The sequence below is a fragment of the Ranitomeya variabilis genome, chromosome 2, assembly GCF_051348905.1.
Source record: "Ranitomeya variabilis isolate aRanVar5 chromosome 2, aRanVar5.hap1, whole genome shotgun sequence".
In the NCBI taxonomy this organism is placed as follows: Eukaryota; Metazoa; Chordata; class Amphibia; order Anura; family Dendrobatidae; genus Ranitomeya; species Ranitomeya variabilis.
In genome coordinates this window covers 987159973-987184486 of record NC_135233.1, presented here as the reverse complement: position 1 = coordinate 987184486, position 24514 = coordinate 987159973, and the positions used below count along the sequence as shown (strand labels likewise).

Sequence of the window (24514 nt, the reverse complement as noted above, 5' to 3'; positions counted from 1 at the left end):
GATGTCTAAAAGTGTACTTATATATATACTGAATCACCCTACTTTTCATTTAAAAAATAAATACATAAAGAATTACTTATTTGGTATTGCCTTATCCATAAAAGTCCAATCTATCAAAATCCAAATTATTTGATCTGTATGCAGCATAAATTATATATTTATATACATACAGAGCATTCAATTTTCTTTAGTAAATATGTTACTAAAGGTGCTATTGACCAGATGTTAGTAACAATCCAGCCAATCCACACAGGCAAAAAAAATCAAACCATAGATGTCCATAAATTAAGTTATGTGTAATAATAAGAAATGACACAGGGAAAAGTATTGGACACATGGAAAAAGAGAGTTGCAAAAACCAAGGAAAGTCATGACACCAGCTGAAATCTAATAGGAATTAGAAAGCAATCCTGTCACTTAGTGAAAAATAATATCAACTGGTTCAACTGATGGTCTATAAAAAGGTGTCACAGAAAAAAAATTTCATTATGGGTAAAACTAGTGAGCGGTCTCAACACCTTCATAAACTTATTATTGAAAGACATACTGAAGACATTGGTTACAGAAGAATTTCTAAACTACTGAAGGTTCTAGTGAGTTCTGCTTTCCAGAAGTGTAAAGAACATAATTTAAACATAAACCGGCCATGACCAGATGCTCCCCCCAACATTTCAGACAGCGGAATGAAAAGAATTATCATACGTGTTGTCCAAGCGCTAAGGAGTCAGGACCACCTAGGGAGAGCTATAGAAAGACCTGGAATCTGCTGGTACAATTGTTTCAAAGAAAACGTTAAGTAATGCAGTGAACCTCCATGGCCTGTATGGACCCTTACCATGCAATACCCCTTTGCTGAACAAGAAGCATGCTCAAGCGCGTTTACAGTTTGATCAACAACATTTAGACAAACCTGTGAAATACTGTGAGAATTTAGTCTGGTCAGATGAGACTAAAATTGAAGTCTTTGGATGCCATGCTACACACCATGTTTGGAGGCCAAAAGGCACTCTAAAGCTCGGATTTTATAGAAGGAGCCCACAGAAACTTCAGGATATGAAGAGCGTTTGTGTGGAAGAATGGGCCAAATTCACACCTGAGCAATGCATGCTACTAGTTTCTCCATACAGGAGACATCTTAAAGCTGCCATCACCAACAAAGGTTTGTGTACAAATTATTAATTAAATGTCAGTAAGCGTATTCAATACTTTTTCCCTGTGTCATTTCTCATTATTACACATAACTTAATTCATGGACATCTATGGTTTGATTTATTTTCCTGAGTGGATGGGATGGGTTGTTACCAACATCTGGTGAGTATTTCATGTTCATCGCACCTTTAGAAATATATATACTAAAAATGTAGAAAATTGGTGACGTGCTCAATACTTATTTCATCCACTGTATATAGTGATGGCCGAAAGTGGTGGCACAGTTGAAATTATTCCAGTAAATTAAATCTTTCTCCCCCAAAAATAATGCAATTGCACATGGTTTGTTATACACATGTTTATTTCCTTTGTGTGTATTGGAACAGCACAAAAAACAGAGACTAAAAGGCAAATTGTACATAATTTCACACAAACCCCTCAAAACGGGCCCTACAAAATTGTTGGCACCCTGAATTTAATACTTGATTACACACCCTTTGAAATAAGTAACTTCAACCAATCACTTCCTATAACCATCAACAAGCTGCTTACACCTCTCAACTAGAATTTCGGACCATTCTTCTTTTCCAAACAGCTCCAGGTCTCTCATATTTGAAGGGTGCCTTCTAACAGCAATTTTAACATCTCTCCACAGGTGTTCAATGGAATTTAGATCTGGACTCATTGCTGGCCACTTCAGAACTCTCCAGCACTTTGCTTTCATCCATTTCTTTGTGCTTCTTGAAGTATGTTTGTGGCCGTTGTCCGGCTGGAAGACCCATGACTAGTGTTGAGCGATACCGTCCGATACTTGAAAGTATCGGTATCGGAAAGTATAGGCCGATACCGGCAAAGTATCGGATCCAATCCGATACCGATACCCGATACCAATACAAGTCAATGGGACTCATGTATCGGACGGTATCCCTGATGGTTCCCAGGGTCTGAAGGAGAGGAAACTCTCCTTCAGGCCCTGGGAACCATATTAATGTGTAAAAGAAAGAATTAAAATAAAAAATATTGCTATACTCACCTCTCCGACGCAGCCTGCACCTTACCGAGGGAAGCGGCAGCGTTCTTTGTTTAAAATTCGCGCTTTTCTTTCTTTTACGTGAAGTCCCGGCTTGTGATTGGTCGCGTGCCGCCCATGTGGCCGGGACGCAACCAATCACAGCAAGCCGTGACGTAATTTCAGGTCCTTCAGGATTTTAAAATTACGTTCCGGCGTTGTGATTGGTTGCGTCGCAGTCACATGGGCGACGCAACCAATCACAGCAAGCCGTGACGTAATTTCAGGTCCTTCAGGATTTTAAAATTACGTCCCGGCTTTGTGATTGGTTGCGTCGCGGTCAACCAATCACAAGCCGGGAGGCTGGACACGCGCGCATTTTAAAATGCGCGCTTGTGCAACCTCCCGTGACGTCCCGGCTTGTGATTGGTTGCTTCGCGGTCAACCAATCACAAGCCGGGAGGCTGGACACGCGCGCATTTTAAAATGCGCGCTTGTCCAACCTCCCGTGACGTCCCGGCTTGTGATTGGTTGCTTCGCGGTCAACCAATCACAAGCCGGGAGGCTGAACACGCGCGCATTTTAAAATGCGCGCTTGTCCAGCCTCCCGGCTTGTGATTGGTTGATCGCGACGCAACCAATCACAAGCCGGGACGTCATGGGAGGCTGGACAAGCGCGCATTTTAAAATGCGCGCGTGTCCAGCCTCCCGTGACGTCACGGCTTGTGATTGGTTGCGTCGCCCATGTGACTGCGACGCAACCAATCACAAAGCCGGGACGTAATTTTAAAATCCTTAAGGACCTGAAATTACGTTACGGCTTGCTGTGATTGGTTGCGTCGCCCATGTGACTGCGACGCAACCAATCACAAAACCGGGACTTCACGTAAGGAAAGAAAAGCGCGAATTTTAAACAAAGAACGCTGCCGCTTCCCTCGGTAAGGTGCAGGCTGCGTCGGAGAGGTGAGTATAGCAATATTTTTTGTTTTAATTCTCTCTTTTACACATTTTTACATTAATGTTGTTTCGATACCGATACCCGATACCACAAAAGTATCGGATCTCGGTATCGGAATTCCGATACAGCAAATATCGGCCGATACCCGATACTTGCGGTATCGGAATGCTCAACACTACCCATGACCTAAGGCACAGACCTATCTTTCTGACATTAGGCACTACATTGCAACCCAAAACCATTTAGTAAGTTAATATTTCATGATGTCTTGTACACAGTCAAAGCACCAAGTGCCAATAGGCACCAAAACAACCCCAAAACATATTTGAACTTCCATCATATTTGACTGTGGTACTGTGTTCTTTTCCTTGTAGGCCTCATTTTGTTTTCGGTAAACAGTAGAATGATATGCTTTACCAAAAAGCTCTTTCTTGGTCTCATCTGTCCACAAGACTCTTTCCCAGGGTTTTGATTTGCTCACATACATTTACATTTTGACAAACTGCAGTCTAGATTTTTTGGATGTCTCTGTGTCAGCAGCGGGGCCCTCCCTGGTCACCTGCCATAACGTTTCTTTTCATTAAAATACTGACGGCTAATTTGCACTAATACTGATGCACCCTGAGCCTGCAGGATCGCTTGAATTTCTTTGGAACTTGATTGAGGCTGTTTATCCATAATACGAACTATCCTGCGTTGCAACCTCTTATCAATTTTTCTCTGCCGTTCACGTTCAGGGAGATTAGCCACAGTGCCATGTGTTGTAAACTTCTTGATTTTGTTGCTCTCTGTGGCCAAAAGAACATCAAGATCTCTATAGATAGACTTGTAATTTTGAGATTGTTGATACTGTTCAACAATTTTGGTTCTAAAGTTCTCAGACAGTTCTCTTGTCCTCTTTCTGCTCTTCATGCTTAGTGTGGCACAGAGACACATAATGCAAAAATTGAGGCAACTTCTCCCTTTTTTATCTGGTTTCAGGTGTGATTTTCATATTGCCCACACCTGTTGCTTGCGACAGGTGAGTTTGAACAAGCATCACATGCTTGAAACAAAGTTGTTTACCCACAATTTTGAATTGTGCTAACAATTTTGTCCTGCCCATTTTGGGTGTGTTGGGTGAAATTATGTCCAATTTGCCTTTTTTCTCAGTTTTTTTGTGTTATTCCAGTACACACAAAGGAAATTAAAGGGAACCTGTCACCCCCAAAATCGACGATGAGCTAAGCCCACCAGCATCAGGGGCTTATCTACAGCATTCTAGAATGCTGTAGATAAGCCCCCGATGTATCCTGAAAGATAAGAAAAAGAGGTTAGATTATACTCACCCAGGGGCGGTCCCACTGCGGTGAGCATCGCGGTCTGGGGCCTCCCATCTTCATAGGATGACGTCCTCTTCTTGTCTTCATGCTGCGGCTCCGGCGCAGGCGTACTTTGTCTGCCCTGTTGAGGGCAGAGCAAAGTACTGCAGTGTGCAGGCGCTGGACCTCTCTGACCTTTCCCGGCGCCTGCACACTGCAGTACTTTGCTCTGCCCTCAACAGGGCAGACAAAGTACACCTGCGCCAGAGCTGCAGCGTGAAGACACGAAGAGGACATCATCGTAAGAAGATGGGAGGCCCCGGACCGGACTGCGACGTCCATCGGACCGGACCACAGCGGGACCCCCCCTGGGTGAGTATAATCTAACCTCTTTTTCTCATCTTTCAGGATACATCGGGGGCTTATCTACAGCATTCCAGAATGCTGTAGATAAGCCCCTGATGCTGGTGGGCTTAGCTCATCATCGATTTTGGGGGTGACAGGTTCCCTTTAAACATGTGTATAACAAAACAAGTGTAATTGCAATAATTTTCTGGGAGAAATACTTCATTTTCTGGAAGGCCATTACTGTATATGTGCACTGAAATTGCTGTTATTCTGTTGCTACACCTGCATGTTAAATTGATTTGAAGAACTATGTTGTCAGCTCATTATATTATAGCATATGAGTGACATATAAACAAAAAATTGGACATGGCGGGAAGGGAATGAAATCAATACCAAAATGATTGTATAGTTAATTTTAAAACCCGTTTTTCCTGATATTAAAATTAGCATTTTATGAGGTCCCAGCTACCGTGGTAGCCCATTTAGTAAGGATAAGGTCTATGGGCTTGCAAACGAAGCCCCTTTTTTCTGTCAAAATCCTTAAATGCCATTTTTTTTGCTTATAATCTGCAATAAAAATAATCCTGATCACAAGCAGTTGCAGCAGGTACTGATCTGTATATTGCAGCCGTGGACCCGCTGCTCATCATATTAGTTCTCTAGGGGATAAAAATTTGAATAGTGATCAATCATGGCACATTTGTTATGGAGTTTCTGGTGTATTTTTGATACTTTTTACAGTTATTCTGTAGTTTAGTAACCAGCCAGACAATTATTATTATTCAATTATGTTTGTAAATGCATAAAACTAAGACCTTATCCAACATTAACCAAGAGTTGCTTACCTGCATGAAACTTTCTGGCAGCTGGAAATTAAAAGGTTACTAGATATTATTTATGGTTATGTAAATGAGGTAAGGGACAGGGATTAACTTGACTGCAAGAAGATCAAAGTCCGCTCATAAATGAGACTGGAGAGCAGTGAGAAAAACGTCTTTTTCCTGGGAATCTCGACTGAGCAACACACACAGTAGGTAATCTTTATATACTATTCCCACCTGAATGATAGGAATTAAGGATCTAAGACTAGTAATCAGCAATGTATTTGTTTAAAGTAAATAATGTATACATGTGCTTTCTGGTTAAAGATGTGTTATCGAATCGCTTTGTCTTTCCAGTAAGCGTTACATAGACTTTACATTGATATAGATGATGCCCTTCTGACGTAGCGCGGAGCAGCCGCTGTGGGCAAGGTACTCGTCTCTTACGCCCCGGCATGCTACATGAAGGTGGGGTTCCTGGCTGGATCTGTGAACTTCATCTATGGGGTGCTACACCCTTGCAGGCTGCATGTTATTGATGACTTGGGTTGACCAGCACATTAATGAGGGTAACCACAGTCAAAAATAAAATTTTACTGAATGTTACCTTGGTGTAGATTATGTATAAAAGATAGCGTGTACACAGCTTAGGCCTCTTTCACACTTCCGTCTTTCTTTTTCCATCACAATGCGTCGTTTTGTGAAAAAAACGGATCTAGACTTGTATTAGCGACGGATTGTGATGGATGGCCTTCCGTTTCATCCGTCGTGCACTGGATCCGTCGTAAAATCGCTGTCCATCGGGCGGAGACAACGCACAGAAGAACGTTTTTTGTGCACTTCAGAATATCGCGCAGCGACGGATCCTGCACCGTCCGTCATTGGCTATAATGGAAGCCTATGGACGCCGCTGTGTGTCAAAAGCAGGAATCCAGCGACGGGTTCCGTCTTTTGAAACTGAGCATGCGTGGAAGAATTTCCAGTCAGGGAAATTCTCTCTCGCTCTCTCTTTTTACTATTGATGCTGCCTATGCAGCATCAATAGTAAAAAGATATAATGTTAAAAATAATAAAACCTCTTCATATTCTCACCTTCTGGCATCCCCTGCAGTGTTCCCGATGCTCGCGATGCCCCCGTTCCCAGTAATGGGAGGGAATATCAAGATTTTTTATTTTTTTTATTATTTTTAACATTATATCTTTTTACTATTGATGCTGCATAGGCAGTATCAAGTTGGTCACACTTGTCAAACACTATGTTTGACAAGTGTGACCAACCTGTCAATCAGTTTTCCAAGCGATGCAACAAGTGATGCTACAGATCGCTTGGAAAACGCTACAGATCCGTCAAAAAAACAGATCCAGTGCATCCGTTTTTACAATCTGCACAGGATCCGTCTTTTCAACATTTTGACCGATTGTGACTGATTGTAAAAAACAGAAGTGTGAAAGAGGCCTTAATGAACATTTCCTTCAACACATGGAGTATTTTCACAAACAGTCTGTGTTCCTTTCTTTTAACTCTGTCTCTACTCTTTCATTAGCCTTCACCACAACCCAGCACAGTACTACAGTCTACAGTCCAGTAAGGGAGAGTACTATTCTCAACCCAAATTTCCGTGTCCTCTTCTTAAGGGAACTAGTATGTCAATATGGCCTGTACTTAGCTTCTCAGCTTGCACACACCTAGGAACTCCTGCCTGGGGCACTCACTCTATCGTACAGTCTCTGTTCCATCCTGGCCTGTTACTTCTCTAAGTTTTAAAATTGGGGTCATACTGTTAGGCGTCCTGTCGCAGGACCCGTCTCCAGTTGATCACTCTGTCCTTCTGTCACTTCCCTCTCTCTCTCCTTAGGATCTCACTATCCACTGTCTTGGTCCCAACTCACGTCAGGGACACCTACGTTATGCAGCTGTGCTCACTATTTGGACCTCAAGTTCGCTTTTACTGCACGCTGGGCGCTATCTGACTTCCTGATAGGAAACTTTCTTTGACCCTTTGTAGCAAGATGTCACGGGGTGGGAGTCATGGGCGAGTCTATTAAGCAACAGTCAGTGAATACCCTGACACCTTGCACATGGAGATGGGAACTCACTGTATCTGCTGGAATTCTGCCCCCAGGAAGCACCACAGAGTCACAATTCTTTCCCAACAGTAGAACTTTTAATAACTGTGAAAAAAGAGAAGATAGCTGTCCCTATCCAGACACTCTGCTTCTGCAGCTCCTGTCCAGTTCCAGGGAGAAAACAGTCCTTTATGTGCACTCGCACAGTCCTAATGCCCATTTTAGCTGACCAGTAGTCCTTATGGCAGCTCTTCCTCCCCTCCGGGGGTATGTTATGCTCCCATAGCTGGAGCACGTCCTGCCAAGGGCAAGCCTGCCTGGGCACTGCTACAGAAGCAGGACATTGTTGCTCCTTCCAGGCTGCTAACCCAGCCACTTTTTATTAACCCTTACCGTCCCTGAACTAGTCATGTTCAATACAGTGCAATATAATACAAAGACATGAAATCAGGTAAACATCACACAGTACACATACAGCAATAAAACAGTAGTTCATAACAGTAATACATTGATACATAGCCAAACTGTCAGAGCACCACATGGAGGACACGTGCCCAACATGAGAGAGGGAGCAACTGAGGGTCCCTGCCACCTCCTTACATCCTTCACCTTAGCCCCTCCTGCCCTGGGCTAGTCCCAAACATTATAACCCTATCTCTCTCTACTGTCGGGAAAAACACGACCTATCACCAACAATGCATGTCACAATACACATTATACATCAAGGTACATTTACAACTATACGTGTCTTGAAGGAGGAGTGTGGGCAGTATGTCCATCTTTTTACACCCTGACTTTAAATCATAATGTGCTGACAACTGCATGTTTTTTATGTGAAAAAGGAGAAGAGCTAATCAATTTGAATTGTTTTGCATAACTTATTTATTTTTCTACTTACGGATGCGAGCTCCACCCTTCTCCATCTTCCATAGTTATTATCAAACATGTTTACATAAGATCAAGAATGACAGTTGAACAAAATACAGTTGTAGTCAAAAGTTTACAGACCCTGGCAGGATTTTTGCTTTCTTTGCATTTTTTCAGAGAATATGAATGATAACACCAAATTTTTATCTCCACTCATGGTTAGTAGATGGGTGAAGCCATTTATTGTCAAATTACTGTGTTTTCTCTTTTTAAATCATAATGACAACCCAAAACATCCAAATGACCCTGATCAAAAGTTTACATACCCCATTTCTTAATACTGTGTATTGCCTCCTCTGACACAGCTGGAAGTCTTTTGTGGTAGTTGTGGATGAGGTTCTTTATTTTCTCAGGTGGTAAAGTTGCAAACACTCTTCTTTACAAAAAGCCTCCAGTTCCTGTAATTTCCTGGACTGTCTAGCATGAACTGCAGGCATGAGATCTCCCCAAAGTGGCTCAATGATATTGAGGTCAGGAGACTGAGATGGCCACTCCAGAACCTTCACTTTGTTCTGCTGTATCCAGTGACAGGTCGACTTGGCCATGTGTTTTGGATCTTTGTCATGTTGGAATGTCCAAGTACATCAAATGCACAGCAGTATTTGCTGATAAAGTGCTGCATTCATCTTTCCTTCAACTTTGACCAAGCTTCCTGTGCCTTTGTAGCTCACACATCCCCAAAATATCAGCGATCCACCTCCGTGCTTCACAGTATAAATGGTGTTCCTTTCATCATAGGCCTTGTTGACCTCTCTCCAAATGTAAAGTTTATGGTTGTGGCCAAAAAAGTTCAATTTTGGTCTCATCACTCCAAATTACCTTGTTCCAGAAGTGTTGAGGCTTGTCTCTGTGCTGTTTTGCGTATTGTAGGCAAGATACTTTGTGGCATTTGCACAGTAATTGCTTTCTTCTGGCGACTTGACCATGCAGCCCATTTTTCTTCAAGTGCTTCCTTGTTGTGCATCTTGAAACAGCCAAACCACTAGTTTTCAGAGAATCCAGTATTTCAGCTGATGTTATTTGTGGGTTTTTCTTTGCATCCGGAACAAGTTTCCTGGCAGTTGTGGATGACATTTTTGTTGGTCTACCTGACCGTGGTTTTGATTTTACAGAGCCCCTGATTTTCCATTTGTTAATCACTGTTTGAACACTGCTGACTGGCATTATCAATTCCTCGGATATCTTTTTGAATCCCTTTCCTGTTTTATACAGTTCAACTACCTTTTCCCGTAGATCCGTTGACAATTCTTTGTTTTCCCCATGACTCACAATCCAGAAACGTCAGTGACTGGATGAAAGATGCAAGAGTCTGTCTGGATCCCAGAAACTCACTCAGCTTTTATGCACACACACTGATTACAAGCAAACAGGTCTCAGGTGAGGATGTTACCTTTAGTAGCCATTCAAACCCATTTGTGTCAACTTCTGTGCATGTTATCAGGCCAAAATCAGCAGGGTATGTAAACTTTTGATCAGGGTCATTTGGATGTTTTGGGTTGTCATTATGATTTTAAAAGAGAAAACACAATAGTTTGTCAATAAATGGCTTCACCCAACCACTAACCATGAGTGGAGAAAACGTTTTGATGTTATTATTCATATTCTCTAGAAAGAGGCCTATAAAGCAAAGAATCTGATGGGGTATGTAAACTTTTGAGCACAACTGTAGCTTATGCCTATAGTTACTTTTAATGAACATTTGTCACCAACATGCTTATTCTGATGGATTTTTTTGTACAAATAATGTTTCAATAATATATTTACTCCCGGCTCATAGTTACCCATTTACATTTCTATAGATTATATTCAGAATATCTGCTCACAAGTAAGCAGTTCCAATCTTAAAAATATTTGATTCAGCCCAGTTCTTTAGCTGACATCTAATTAGCCTGCCAAAATATTTTGAGAGATACTCTGTAATCTGAAACAGTTATAACTGAGAGTCATATATTCCAGATAGCAGCCTTCTAGCTTTCCAGATCCATAGATTGCTTATTTTGTCAGCAATGTGAACCATACTATTAAACAGTCTTTTATTCAAATAATTGTTTCTTTAAACCTGTCATTGCAAGTACTATACTACTGGACCATAAATTATATACATTATTTCCTCTACTCAGAATATAAAATATTGCATTGTGTATTTTAGTATTCTTAATAGGATTCTTAATAGGATTGTTGGAAACCAAGCTGTGGCGCCGGCACTCCAGAGCGGAGCGTGCGGCCGCATAGGAACACATGGAGCTGCACGCTCCGCTCCAAAGTGCCGGCGCCACAGCTTGGTTTCCACATGCGAGACACGGACGTGTTTCTCGCAAGTGGAAACAAGCCCTTATACTCACAATCTGCAAGTTAATCACTGCCTCTCCATTGCAGCTCTGGTTTTTGGTGACAAGTTGCAGTGTTAATGTCATAAATGACCTCACATGTGCGCTGCACCCAATCACTAGTCTTAATACGCTCATGATGCTGCAAGTTTTCCCTCCTACAAAGAATGGAGAGGTCTGTAATTTTTATCATCAGTACACTTCAACTGTGAGAGACATAATATACAAATAAAAAGCAGAAAATCACATTGTATGATACCTTGTAATTAAATTGCATTTTATTGCATGAAATAAGTATTTGATCACCTACCAGCCAAGGGGATTTCTAGCTCTCACAGACGTTAAATAGATAACAGCAAGGTTCAGAGCTCAGCTTCTATCAATGCTATCAGAGACAGATGCCAGCTGTGTAACATCTACATCTACCATGTGTGGAGCAGACTCACCTCCTGAGCTTCATCCACACACTCCGACCCCCTCTGCGATGTTACCCATTTTGACTTTTTAAATGATAATCTAATTTCAGGGAGCGACAGTGTTGGGATTGAAATTTAAAAAAAATGATTCCCTGTTTGCATGGGAAACATGCCCCTTTTGATTATGCCCCTTTTTGAAGACAACACTTAGTTACTCCCCTGTCCTAATCTTTAAAATAAAAATAATGCTAACCAAAATGAAAGGCCCATTTTCCTGCAGTCCCATGTAACACCACAAATAACAAACAGTGGTACTTCTTTGATTACTGATAATGCAGTAGGTGTTATACAAGTGTTTAACGAGAACAAAACCTACACAGATTACACAGCACCCCAAAGTCGAACTCCCATCTTTTTGTCCCCCAACAAATAGAAAAAAATAACGCCCCTTACATAAATACAGATGCAGTAATCGTTAACTTGTCAGATGGCAGAATACTTTATTAACATAGCCATGTATCACGTTATCTGACAAGTTATGGATTTCCACATGTTTACATTCAGGTAGCTTACAGCTGACACCTATGATTGTCGTCGTCCTTATCAATTTTGGACCAGATAGCATGATGATTTTTCACATCCATAGCTTGTCTCTGCAGTCTTCCCTCTTCTCTGGTCTTTGCAACACATCCTGACAATGTGCCGTTAAAATGAACAGTGTAATTATAATATCCATGAATAAAATATCTGCTCTACGTTGTACCCCTGAATAAATAATGCCCCTCACTGTGCTCCCTGCACAAAATATAACTCTCAGACTGTCACTCTTATTGTACATTGCATCCATACTGTTTTCTCCTATAAAATATTTCCTCCACAGCATCCTTCTGAACTATAACCACTACCCTGTCCTCCCTTATGAGCTATAATTGCCACACTGTCCTCCCTTATCTATAACCACCACACTGTCCACTCTTATGAGTTATGACCACTACACTGTCTGTCCTTATTATCACAGCCACACTGTTTACCCTTATTAGTTATAACTACCACACTGTTCCTATCTGCAGTCTTTCTAGGGCTACCCCTTTTTATATTGAGCCACCTCTTCACTGTTCCCTCAAACTGTTTACTCTATATTGCCTAGTCTCTATAACAGGGGTCCCCAACCTGCAGCTCGGGAGCCACATGTGGCTCGCGGTGCCATGAATTGTGGCTCACGGCTGTCTGCCAGCTTGGTGCATTATCTCCAGATTTAGTAAACTGGTATGAAGAGCACATCTCAAAATGGTGAACTTTGTGAGTAGCCCTACACAGAAGAGCAGATCTATGTACACATCTACTGGTCTTGGGGGTTGAGAGATAATTTAAGTATGGTTCCCTGGAGACAGAATGAAACTACCAGTCAGAGGTGGTGCTTGAAGACGGATGTGACTGTGTTGGGAGTGTTTGATGTGAGAATGCTGAATGTGGTGGGATGTGGTTGGAACCCCTGGGTCCTGGTATACTGCTTCGGGGAGCTTTGGTTATCATTATACCCGTAATGGGGACTTTGGTTGCCTTAACTGTGAGGGTGGTAGTAGCTGTGGCTCGCGACCCTCTTGCAAAGCTGAATGTGGCTTTCAAGGTCAGAAAGGTTGGGGACCACTGCTCTATAATGTGCCCCATGCAGTCCCCTCACACAGTGTCTACTCCATACTAGTCTCTATAGTCTCTTCATACTTTCCCACATACATTGCCCTCACATTGTCCCCCCATAATGCTCCATCTCTATACACCACTTTCCAAATAACTATGCAAATGTTATTTTTCTCTGATTTTCCTAAATGGTCAATGCAAATGAGTTAGTATAATGTTCAAATTATCAGCCGTATAAATCACATTTTATTGGACAAACCTCCAAAAGATAACAGTATTTTTTGAAAACTAAATAAACCCCAAAATGCACTGTTCCAAATTATTATACACAACAGTTTCCAAACATTTTATATGTTGTAAAGAACTGAAAATGGTCATTTGTTCAGTTTGCAGCATTTAGAGGTCACATTTACTGAAATAAAAAACATCTTAACAGGCCAAGTTACATGTTAGCATAGAATCCTTCTTTGATGTCCCCTTCACAAGTCTTGCATTCATTGACCTTGTGAGTTTTTGGATAATTTCTGCTTGTATTTCTCAGAGGTATTCTCTGCATTGTGAGATGGTGCATTGTCATGCATGAAAATGATTTTGCTACGGAAAGCACAGTTCTTCTTTATGTACCATGGAAAAAAGTGGTCAGTCGAAAACTCTATATGCTTTGTCTACGTCATTATCACACTTTCAGAGACCCAAAATGGGCCTACCAGCTCTCTCCCCATGATTCCTGCTCAAAACATGACTCAGGCACCTCTTTGCTGATGTTGCAGCCTTGTTAGTACATGGTTGCCATCCACCAACCATCCACTACTCCATCCTTCTGGATTATCCAGGGTTGAACAGCATTCATCAGTAAACATCAGTAAACCGTTTCTGCTTGTGAGAATTGTTTAGAGGTGGCTGAATAGTAGATTCATGCACAATCGCAGCCTCTGGAGGATCCTACACCTTGAGGTTCACAGGACTCCATATTCACCAGCAGATTCAAATACCTGTTTGCTGCTTTGTAATGATATTTTAGAAGCTGCTCTCTTAATGCTATGAATTTGTCTGGCAGAAACATTTCTCATTTTACCTTTATCGTCACAAATCTGAATGTGCTCTGTATAATCCACAAAACTTTTCATAGTACGATGATCACGCTCAAGTTTTCCTGAAATATCTAATGAAAACATCGAAAAAATCGAAGTAGCACAATGCTTTTGACAAGGTATGAAAACATACCTTGTCAAAAGCATTGTGCTACTTCGATTTTCAGTAACAGAGTAATCCTTTTTCTTTCCAATATTGCTTGAAACCTGCCTTGCTGCCATCTACTCCTCTGTGTCAGCAGTGAAGTCAGCAACTTGATCAGTTGACTTCTTCATATTGCTGCACATTGACAGAACCCCAGAAGTGGTGGTGGTCAAAGCTTCAGTGGTATTCGCGTCTGAAAGAGCTTCAGTTGTATTTGCATCACCTGTACACATTCAGTAAATTAGCAAGACATAGTGGAAACATACAAGGCAGTATGCGAGCAGGATCAGATCAGGCTGCATAAAATATATATTTTGTCGGATAACATGGAGACATATATGTCTGCATAAAAAATCTAAAAAGAAACCTAAAATATCAAGACCTATTGCAAAGCTGCTGGAGAGAGCTAGTGCCATATATTATTTATTGGTACCTTATCACAGCATTATTGGCCACGGTAATATGTACTGTGTGCAATCATTGTCATACACAGAGGATACAAGTGCAAGGCTCTTTACTTGTGGCTTTTAGAAGAATGAGGTGTCCTGGGGGTAAGGTCTTATCGGTCTTTGGTTGTGTTCATTGAGGTAGTTACTTGTTCGGTGTTTCGATGGTGGAAGAGTAATTTAATTGCACAGTTGCTCAGTTGACGTTGGCAGGTTAACGTCACTCGTAGTTCAGTGCATAGGTGGGGGTGTGAGGTGTTAATCATTAGTAAACATGCATTGTAAAAAGTTTAAAATTCTTGGGGATGTATAGTAGTGTATTTGAAAGATTTGGGGGCCTAATTCTTTTTATTTTTGTTGTGTATTCATGAAGTTAATAAGTTAAAAAAAATCCCCATAAACTTCAAGAATAGGTCACAATGGGTTCAAAACAAATGTACAAATTATGTATTTAAACTGAGACTGCAAAAGTTTGTAACTTAGTAGACTTAGACATATTGAGTAACATCTTCAGTTGTCCCAGCACCATTGGTCCGCATTGCATGACAGCCTCTCAGTTTCCATGTAGCTGATCAGTGGCTGCTTAACAGCCACAATCAGGCTGTTGAAATGCAGCCTTACAGCCTTGTTCTCTTTTTTGTTTTTATTTGGCAAATCTGAGCTACCAAAACTTGCAATCCTAGGAAAAGTGGTGTCCCAAAAAGGCACTGGAAAGATAGAAAGACCAAAAGCGAGGCATATGTACCATGACAGAATTGGTGAAATCATAAGTTAAAAAAATATAAACTTTATTAGATTCAATTGATAAAAATAATATTAGTGGGTGAATACGTGTATAAACCCCATAAATGCATGTTATGTTGCATGGCGTGCAGTTAAATGTCAAGTAAAAATAGGTATGGAGCAACAGTAAATATAAGTCAATATTCAATAGTGTGTACATACCTACATAGATACATACATACAGTGGGGAAAATAAGTATTTGATACACTGCCGATTTTGTAAGTTTTCCCACCTACAAAGAATGGAGAGGTCTGTAATTTTTACAGTACACTTCAACTGTGAGAGACTGAGTCTAAAAATAAAAACCAGAAAATGACATTGTATTATTTTACATAATTAAGTAGCATTTTATTGCATGAAATACGTATTTGATGCAATAGAAAAACAGAACTTAACCCCTTAACCCCCAAGGGAGGTTTGCATGTTAATGACCGAGCCAATTTTTACAATTCTGACCATTGTCCCTTTATGAGGTAATAACTCTGGAATGCTTATGGTTCCTGGTGATTCTGACACTGTTTTCTCATGACATATTGTACTTCATGATAGTGGTAAAATTTCCTCGATATGACTTGCGTTTATTTGTGAAAAAAAAATGGAAATTTGGCAAAAATTTTGAAAATTTCGCAATTTTCCAACTTTGAATTTTCATGCCCTTAAATCACAGAGATATGTCACACAAAATACTTAATAAGTAACATTTCCCACATGTTTACTTTACATCAGCGCAATTGTGGAACTAACATTTTTTTTGTTAGGAAGTTATAAGGGTTAAAATATGACCAGCAATTTCTCATTTTTACAACACCATTTTTTTTTAGGGACCACATCACATTTGAAGTCACTTTGAGGGGTCTATATGATAGAAAATAATCAAGTGTGACACCATTCTAAAAACTGCACCCCTCAAGGTGCTCAAAACCACATTCAAGAAGTTTATTAACCCTTCAGGTGTTTTGCAGGAATTTTTGAAATGTTTAAAAAAAAATGAACATTTAATTTTTTTTCACAAAAAATTTACTTCAGCTCCAATTTGTTTTATTTTACCAAGGGTAACAGGAGAAAATAGACCCCAAAAGTTGTTGTACAATTTGTCCTGAGTACCCCGATAACCCCATATGTGGGGGTAAACCACTGTTTGGGTGCATGGCAGAGCTCGGAAGGGAAGGAGCGCCATTTTACTTTTCAATGCAAAATTGGCTGGAATTTTGATGGGACGCCATGTTGCATTTGGAGAGCCACTAATGTGCCTAAACATTGAAACCCCCCACAAGTGACACCATTTTGGAAAGTAGACCCCCTAAGGAACTATCTAGATGTGTTGTGAGAACTTTGAACCCCCAAGTATTTCACTACTATTTATAACGCAGAGCTGTGAAAATAAAAAATCATTTTTTTCCCACAAAAATGTTTTTTTTAGCCCCCCACATTTTTATTTTCCCAAGGGTAACAAGAGAAATTGGATCCCAGAAGTTGTTGTCCAATTTTTCCTGAGTGCGCTGATACCCCATATGTTGGGGTAAACCCCTGTTTGGGCTCACGGGACAGCTCAGAAGGGAAGGAGCACTGTTTTACTTTTTCAATGCAGAATTGGCTGGAATTGAGATCGGACGCCATGTCGCGTTTGGAGAGCCCTGATGTGCCTAAACAGTGGAAACCCCCAATTCTAACTGAAACCCTAACCCAAACACACCCCTAATCCCAACCACACCCCTAACCCCTACCCTAACCACACCCCTAACTCCATCACACCCCTAACCCTAATCCCAACCATAACCCTAACCACACCCCTAACCCTGACACACTCCTAACCCTAATCCCAACTGTAAATGTAATCCAAACCCTAACCCCAACCCTAACCTTAGCCCCAACCCTAACCCTAGCCCCAACCCTAGCTCCAACCCTAACCCTAGCCCTAACCCTAACCCTAGCCCTAACCCTAGCGGGAAAATGGAAATAAATAAATTTTTTTAATGTTTTATTTCTCCCTAACTGAGGAGGTGATGAAGGGGGGTTTGATTTCATTTTATAGCGGGGTTTTTTGCGGATTTTTATGATTGGCAGCTGTCACACACTAAAAAAAAGCTTTTTATTGCAAAAAATATTTTTTTGCGTTACCACATTTTGAGAGCTAGAATTTTTCCATATTTTGGCCCACAGAGTCAAGTGATGTCTTGCTTTTTGCGGGAAGAGTTGACAATTTTATTGATAACATTTTCGAGCATGTGACACTTTTTGATCGCTTTTTATTCCGATTTTTGTGAGGCAGTATGACCAAAAACCAGCCATTCATGAATTTCTTTTGGGGGGGGCGTTTATACCGTTCCGCGTTTGGTAAAATGGATAAAGCAGTTTTATTCTTCGGGTCAGAACGATTACAGCGATACCTCATTTATATCTTTTTTTATGCTTTGGCGCTTTTAAAAAAGAATTACTTTTGCATCGCTTTATTCTGAGGACTATAACTTTTTTATTTTTTCGCTGATGGTGCTGTATCGTAGCTCGTTTTTTGCGGAACAAGATGACGTTTTCAGCGGTACCATGGTTATTTATATCTGTGTTTTTGATCACGTGCTATTCCACTTTTTGTTCGGCGGTATGATAATAAAGCGTTGTTTTTTGCCTCGGATTTTTTTTTTCTTTTTTACGCTGTTCACTGAAGGGGTTAATTAGTGGGACAGTTTTATAGGTCGGATTGTTACAGATGTGGCGATTAGTGTTGAGCGATACCGTCTGATATTTGAAAGTATCGGTATCGGATTGGATCTGCCGATATCCAAAAAATATCGGATATCGCCGATACCGATACCCGATACCAATACAAGTCAATGGGACACAAATATCGGAAGGTATCCTGGGTGGTTCCCAGGGTCTGAAGGAGAGGAAACTCTCCTTCAGGCCCTGGGATCCATATTCATGTAAAAAATAAAGAATAAAAATAAAAAATATGGATATACTCACCCCTCCGGCGGACCCTGGACCTTAGCGGTGTAACCGGCAGCCTCCGTTCCTAAGAATGCAGTGAGTGAAGGACCTTCGATGACGTCGCGGTCACATGAGCGGTCACATGAGCGGTCACGCGACCAATCACAAGACCGCGACGTCATCGCAGGTCCTGTACATTCACTGCATTCTTAGGAACGGAGGCTGCCCCCGTGAGCACGGCCGATCGCTATGACGTACTATCCCGTCCCTGGGGATTAAGTCCCAGGTCACCTTGACGGGATAGTACGTCATATGGGATTAAGGGGTTAATTATTTAAAAATCATGCAATGTGATTTTCTGGTTTTTATTTTTAGATTCTGTCTTTTACAGTTGAAGTGTACCTACGATAAAAATTACAGACATCTCCATTCTTTGTAGGTGGTAAAATTTACAAAATCAGCAGTGTATCAAATACTTATTTTCCACACTGTATACACGGGTTTCAATACAAAAAAAAAATTAGAACCCACAGGGAAACCTGTTAGAGGCTGCAACAGACTTGAGACTGGGGTTAAGGTTCCCCCTTCCAGCAGGGCCAAGACTCTAAACATGCTACAATGGATTGTTTAGATAAAATCCTATTCATGCGTGTGACTGGCACAGTCAAAGCCTTAACCTCAATCTCATTGAGAATCTGTGGAAAGACGTGAAAATTGCTGATCACAGACTCTGTCCATCCAGTCTCAACGAGCTAGAGCTAGTTTGCACAGAAGAATGGGCAAAATTTCAGCTTCTAGATGTGAAGCTGGTAGAGACAGACCCCCAAATACTTTCAGGAGTAATTGCAGTGAGATGGAGTCCAACAGTATTGACCCCAGGGGGCTGAATACAAAGGCACTTTACAATTTTCAGATTTACATTTTTTAAATAATTAGAAAACCATGTATCATTTCTGTTACATTTCATAAATACTTGTTACTTTGTGTTGGTTTATCGCATAAAATCCCGATAAAATACGGTACATTTAAGTTTGTGGGTGTAATGTGAAAAAATGTTCCAAGTGTATGAATACATTTTCAAGGCATTGTATGTTAGTCTTTATAATTTTATAAGGGTATTATACCTTGTTTGTTATTACTTCTAATCAGGCTTGTACTTCTGTATTCTATTTGTTCTCATTTATTGCATTATGCTAACCTTGATGTGTAGATGGTTATTTCCCATCATCCCATTCTGCAGATCCTTTTTATAGTTATCAAAATTTCTAAATAAAGTACAGAAAAAATGAAGGTGCCAGTTACAGAGTCAAAAGATAGTAGAAAATCCTATGCCTCCTTTGATATGAACTGGAAGAGTGTCTGTTATCTTCAGGTCTTCTCTAGTGACCCCTCTGAAATAAAAAAAATACATTTTGATGCATATAAAGGTGCATTTACATTGCACGAATATCGCAAATGACCATTCCTAGGCATGCTTGTTTTCCAATAATTGTGCAGCGTAGTGGAGGAGAATTGGTGTGCACACAGTGGTAGAGGCGAGATGCCGGTATAAGGGCGTAGCGAGCCCCTGGGACATCTAGTGACGCAAAGTCACCTCACACTCGTGTCGAATGCAAATCATTTTATTTTCAAAAATTAAAGAGAAGGTAAACATAAGCTCAGACTGAGCATTCGCAACTTGCATTCAACACTACCTCACTAATTGTGTAGTGTAAACAGGCTGCCGATCAGCTAACCAACTTCTCGCAATGCTTGTTCATCGTGGTAAATGAACTTCTGGTTTTCTCAAAAGATTTCGTTCTTGGCATCACATTGTCCTATGTAAACAGGACGGCAATGCGCACAGATCAAAAGGCTGCGACAAAGGAAGGAGATCTGGGTCAAGAGGAAGTAATGAAGTCATGAGCCAGGAAAATCAGACAAAGACTTCCCAAAAAGTAATGTAATGTCCCCAATGTCAGCTGTCATATTTAAGGACGCATAGAAGCTGTGCTATATACAAATGAAATCCTAAATGAAAATATATCTAAAAGAATATTTATTTATTTACTTACTGATATAACACCAATAATTTCCACAGCCTTTCGTCATTATAAGTGTCTCCACTAAGGCTCTCATTGTGAAAAGCCAAATAATCTTGTAGTTATGACACCTTTTAATTGTTAACAAAAATAAAATAAAAAATGTTACATAGCAAGCTTTCGGGACTTCTTAGGTCCCTTCTTCAGGCCAGAAAGTCCCAAAAACCTTGCTTTGTAATATCATTTATTTTATTTATGTTAGCCGTTAAAAGGTATTATAGCTACAAGATTATCTTGTTTTTTACACTGAGAGTATTATTTTTTCAACTGGCTAACACGGTACCAAACCCCTTTTTTTCCTTTCCACTAAGGCTCACATTCTAAATTGCTATTCAGTATGTTTTTGGAATGTGGGAAGAAAACATAATATCTGCTAGAAACCTACTTACACCCCTGGGAGAACATACAAACTACTTGCAGATGTTGTCTTTGGTGGGATTTGAACCCAGGACTCCAGAACTTTAGTGTTAACCATGTAGTCGTTTGATATGTATTTATTTGACTGGTTGTGTTACATTATGAGAATTGTTTTTGTAGGTATTTTGTTTTCATCTCACCATGCTTAAAGGCTGCTCCCAAACACAAGACAAAATTGCTTACAATTCAGTGTCCCTGTAAAATATAATTTCAGTATTGATGTATGTACATTCTCTTACTGACTCAGTTATGCTCATAGTTATGTTTCATCATTTATAGGCTGGAGTAGAAGCTCAAAACCCTGACAAGAAATGGTTATCCTCAGAACGGTAAGCACCATAGTGGGTTTTATGCTTGTTTTGTATGGTGTTCTGCATTTCACCTAATGAGTTATCTACTATATTACAACCTGAACAAAACGGAAGCAAATGCCACTATGTAAAAAGATAAATGCTTTATTCAAAACAAGTTTAAAAAGTTTTTTAACACATATTAAAAATGAAGATACAAGTGCACAATATAACTGCCTATTAGGTAGTACACCCCCACTTATCTTGACTCTCCCACCAAGAAATTGCCATCCATATAGTTACATATCATAAGGGCAAAAAAAAGGCTCCTATAGATGCAAATCATGCCCCACTAATTTCCCTTCATCTAGTGTGACTAATCCTGGTCTACTGCCCTGGTGAGGCCAAAATCGTAGGGATATAGGGGATATGAGGTTAATAAGCCTAAAAAACTGTCAAAATAATTGCTGTAGCATATATATAGAAAATAGGCTATTTACCAAACCAGGTGGCGCATGTTAAGGTGCATAGTGCTAGTTAACAATCTCTCAAGCCTAAAAAAACTGTCAGAATGTGCAATTCCTCTAATATATACATAAGGTAAACTGTTTACCAAGACTGATAGCATATAGTAAAGTGCATAGTGCTAAATTAACAATCCTTCACATATAATACAAATATAATATTTAACAGGGCAAAAATGCCTCAATATATTAATAAGGTAGTAGACGTTGTTACGTCCCATATATGATGCATTTATAACAGCAAAGGAAAAAGTGCACCGTGCTAGATGAAATATAGCATATATCAGACAATGAACACATATGCATATATTATAGCAGTGTTACCGGCACCAACAGTACTGGGAGAACAGTCTAAATAAACATAAGTGTGAATGTAAGAGGGCATACAACCTAATTAGGCAGCGTGGGTCCCCGACGCGCGTTTCGCGTTCCGCTTCTTCCTGGGGGATTCGTAGTAGGGAAATTAGTGGGGCATGATTTGCATCTATAGGAGCCTTTTTTTGCCCTTATGATATGTAACTATATGGATGGCAATTTCTTGGTGGGAGAGTCAAGATAAGTGGGGGTGTACTACCTAATAGGCAGTTATATTGTGCACTTGTATCTTCATTTTTAATATGTGTTAAAAAAACTTTTTAAACTTGTTTTGAATAAAGCATTTATCTTTTTACATAGTGGCATTTGCTTCCGTTTTGTTCAGGTTGGATTGTGTATAGTTGGGAAGTGCCATTAATTAAGCCTTGTTACCTATATAGGTGTATCTACTATATTAGTTTCCTTTATTCAGTACTATATGATTTTTTGTTGTTATTATGAAGAATGACCATGTTAGCATATGGCAAATTACTTAATACTTGTATCCCTTTGCTGGGATAATTCGGCAGGCGCCGGGAAAGGTCAGAGAGGCCCGGCGCCTGCGCACTGCAGTACTTTGCTCTGCCCTCAACAGGGCAGACTAAGTACTCCTGCGCCGGAGCTGCAGCGTGAAGACAAGAAGAGGACGTCATCGTAAGAAGATGGGAGGCCCCGGACCGCGATGCCCATCGGACCCGGACCGCACCGGGACCGCCCCTGGGTGAGTATAATATAACCTGTTTTTCTTATCTTTCAGGTTACAACGGGGGCTTATCTACAGCATTACAGAATGCTGTAGATAAGCCCCTGATGCCGGTGGCCTTATCTCATATACGATTTTTGGGGGTGACAGATTCCCTTTAAAGCTGTATTTCAGGAGCAGACACATACAGAAGAGAGCCCCTGTGCAAAAACAGCATATGGGCCCTTTCTAGTCCAATATATCATCATAATGCAGAATTTCACCTGCTTTGGAGGTGGTGATGGTCACCTTACTCCTTGGGCCCCTGTGCAGTATGAATGGTATGTTGGCCCCTGACTGTATTTATGCAACAGCTATAGAGCCAAATGTTGGATACTAGAGCCCTGGGCACAAATTATCAGCTAGTAGAATGCTCATTATTGTTTATGCTAGCTATATTTTCTGTACGTGTTAAAGATATGTCAGTGAATGATGGGAAAAATATGATGTCATGTTGCTTTGTAGTTCCTTTGTGACTATGAAAAATGCTAATGGTTTCCTCTACTACACCTGTATATGTGCACAAAGCTGCTGAAATTAATTTCATCACCTCACATACAAATACATGAATATGTTACAGTGCTCATTTCCATTGAAAGAATATTGAGACTAAAAGAAATGTAACATATCTAGACCATGAGAAGAGATGACATGTAGTCTTATTATTATCATTATTATTACCATCATTGACTATTCATTGGTTGTTGAACAGTCCAAAAACTCCTATGTAAATGAAAACTATATAAAGGAATTGGAATAAAATGCTATTGAATAAGATGGATTTTAAAATTATTATTGACATGCTGTGGTTTGGGATTTCTGCAAAATAGTCAGATATGCATGCAAATTTTCAGAACTGCATTAAGTTAAAGGGAACCTGTTGTCTGATTAATGAAGCTGAAATGACAATCTGCATGAAATAGAGTCTGGCTGCGGGACTGCAGCTGTGTATGTTTTACTTTAAAATGCTGAAAAACCAAACACACTGGGTGCTATGTGTCTCGACTGACTAGTCCGAGGCCGGTCACCAGTAGCTTCTCCCTGCATCACCCCCACAGACTGACAGGTCTCTCCCCATGTGTGTAGATAGGGAGAAACCTGTCAGTCAAAGGAAGGAGAGAAACTGCCTTGGACTAGTTATCCGGGACACATAGTCCATGGCCAGCTTTTCAAAGTATGTTTTCTCGAAATTGCAACAAAGTTTCAGAGTAACAAATACACAGTTGATATGGCGGAGGCAAGCTCAATATTATAAATAGTGAATTATGCTGGATTAGGTTGCATGAATCCGATGACAGGTTCCCTTTATTTAAAAAAAATGCCGCAAATCCACAATGTCTGCGTATAAAATGGGACTCCAGCTATTGTTTTTATAACATAAAACATATAACATTGATTTATGAATTTTGAACCCTTTTATAATGGGCAGTGGTGTAATGTGATCTCTCAACTACCAGAGTCATACTTGCTCATCTGTGCTGACATTAGGTCATCCACTCGCTTCCTATGAAGTACAAGATGGCATCATCTGCAGTGAAATATTTCATGGCAGCTCTAAGATACCTCTCCTTCCTCCCCGAGCTTCTACTACTTGTTTTGCTGCATGATTTCCACCTAGCTATTATTTCTGCCATATTAGCGTACAGTATATTGCTATTGTATTGGTGAGTTCATGCAATGATGTTGCACTGCTGTTATGCTATCCTGACTAACACTTCCAGTCTATACTATATGTGGGTGTTGTATACGGAATT

General features: G+C 40.4%; 1 protein-coding gene across 1 annotated transcript in view; it reads left to right on the top strand.

The window, feature by feature from the left end:
- Positions 1–5722: 5722 nt before the first annotated feature.
- MYO7B (myosin VIIB) overlaps positions 5723–24514 on the top strand; it is a 249175-nt gene continuing 230383 nt past the window's right edge. Inside the window, exons 1-2 of the mRNA XM_077290932.1 lie at positions 5723–5795; positions 21130–21179. Of these exons, the coding sequence (XP_077147047.1) occupies positions 21162–21179 (18 nt within the window). The 5' untranslated portion in view covers positions 5723–5795; positions 21130–21161. The remainder of the gene's footprint in view (positions 5796–21129; positions 21180–24514) is intronic.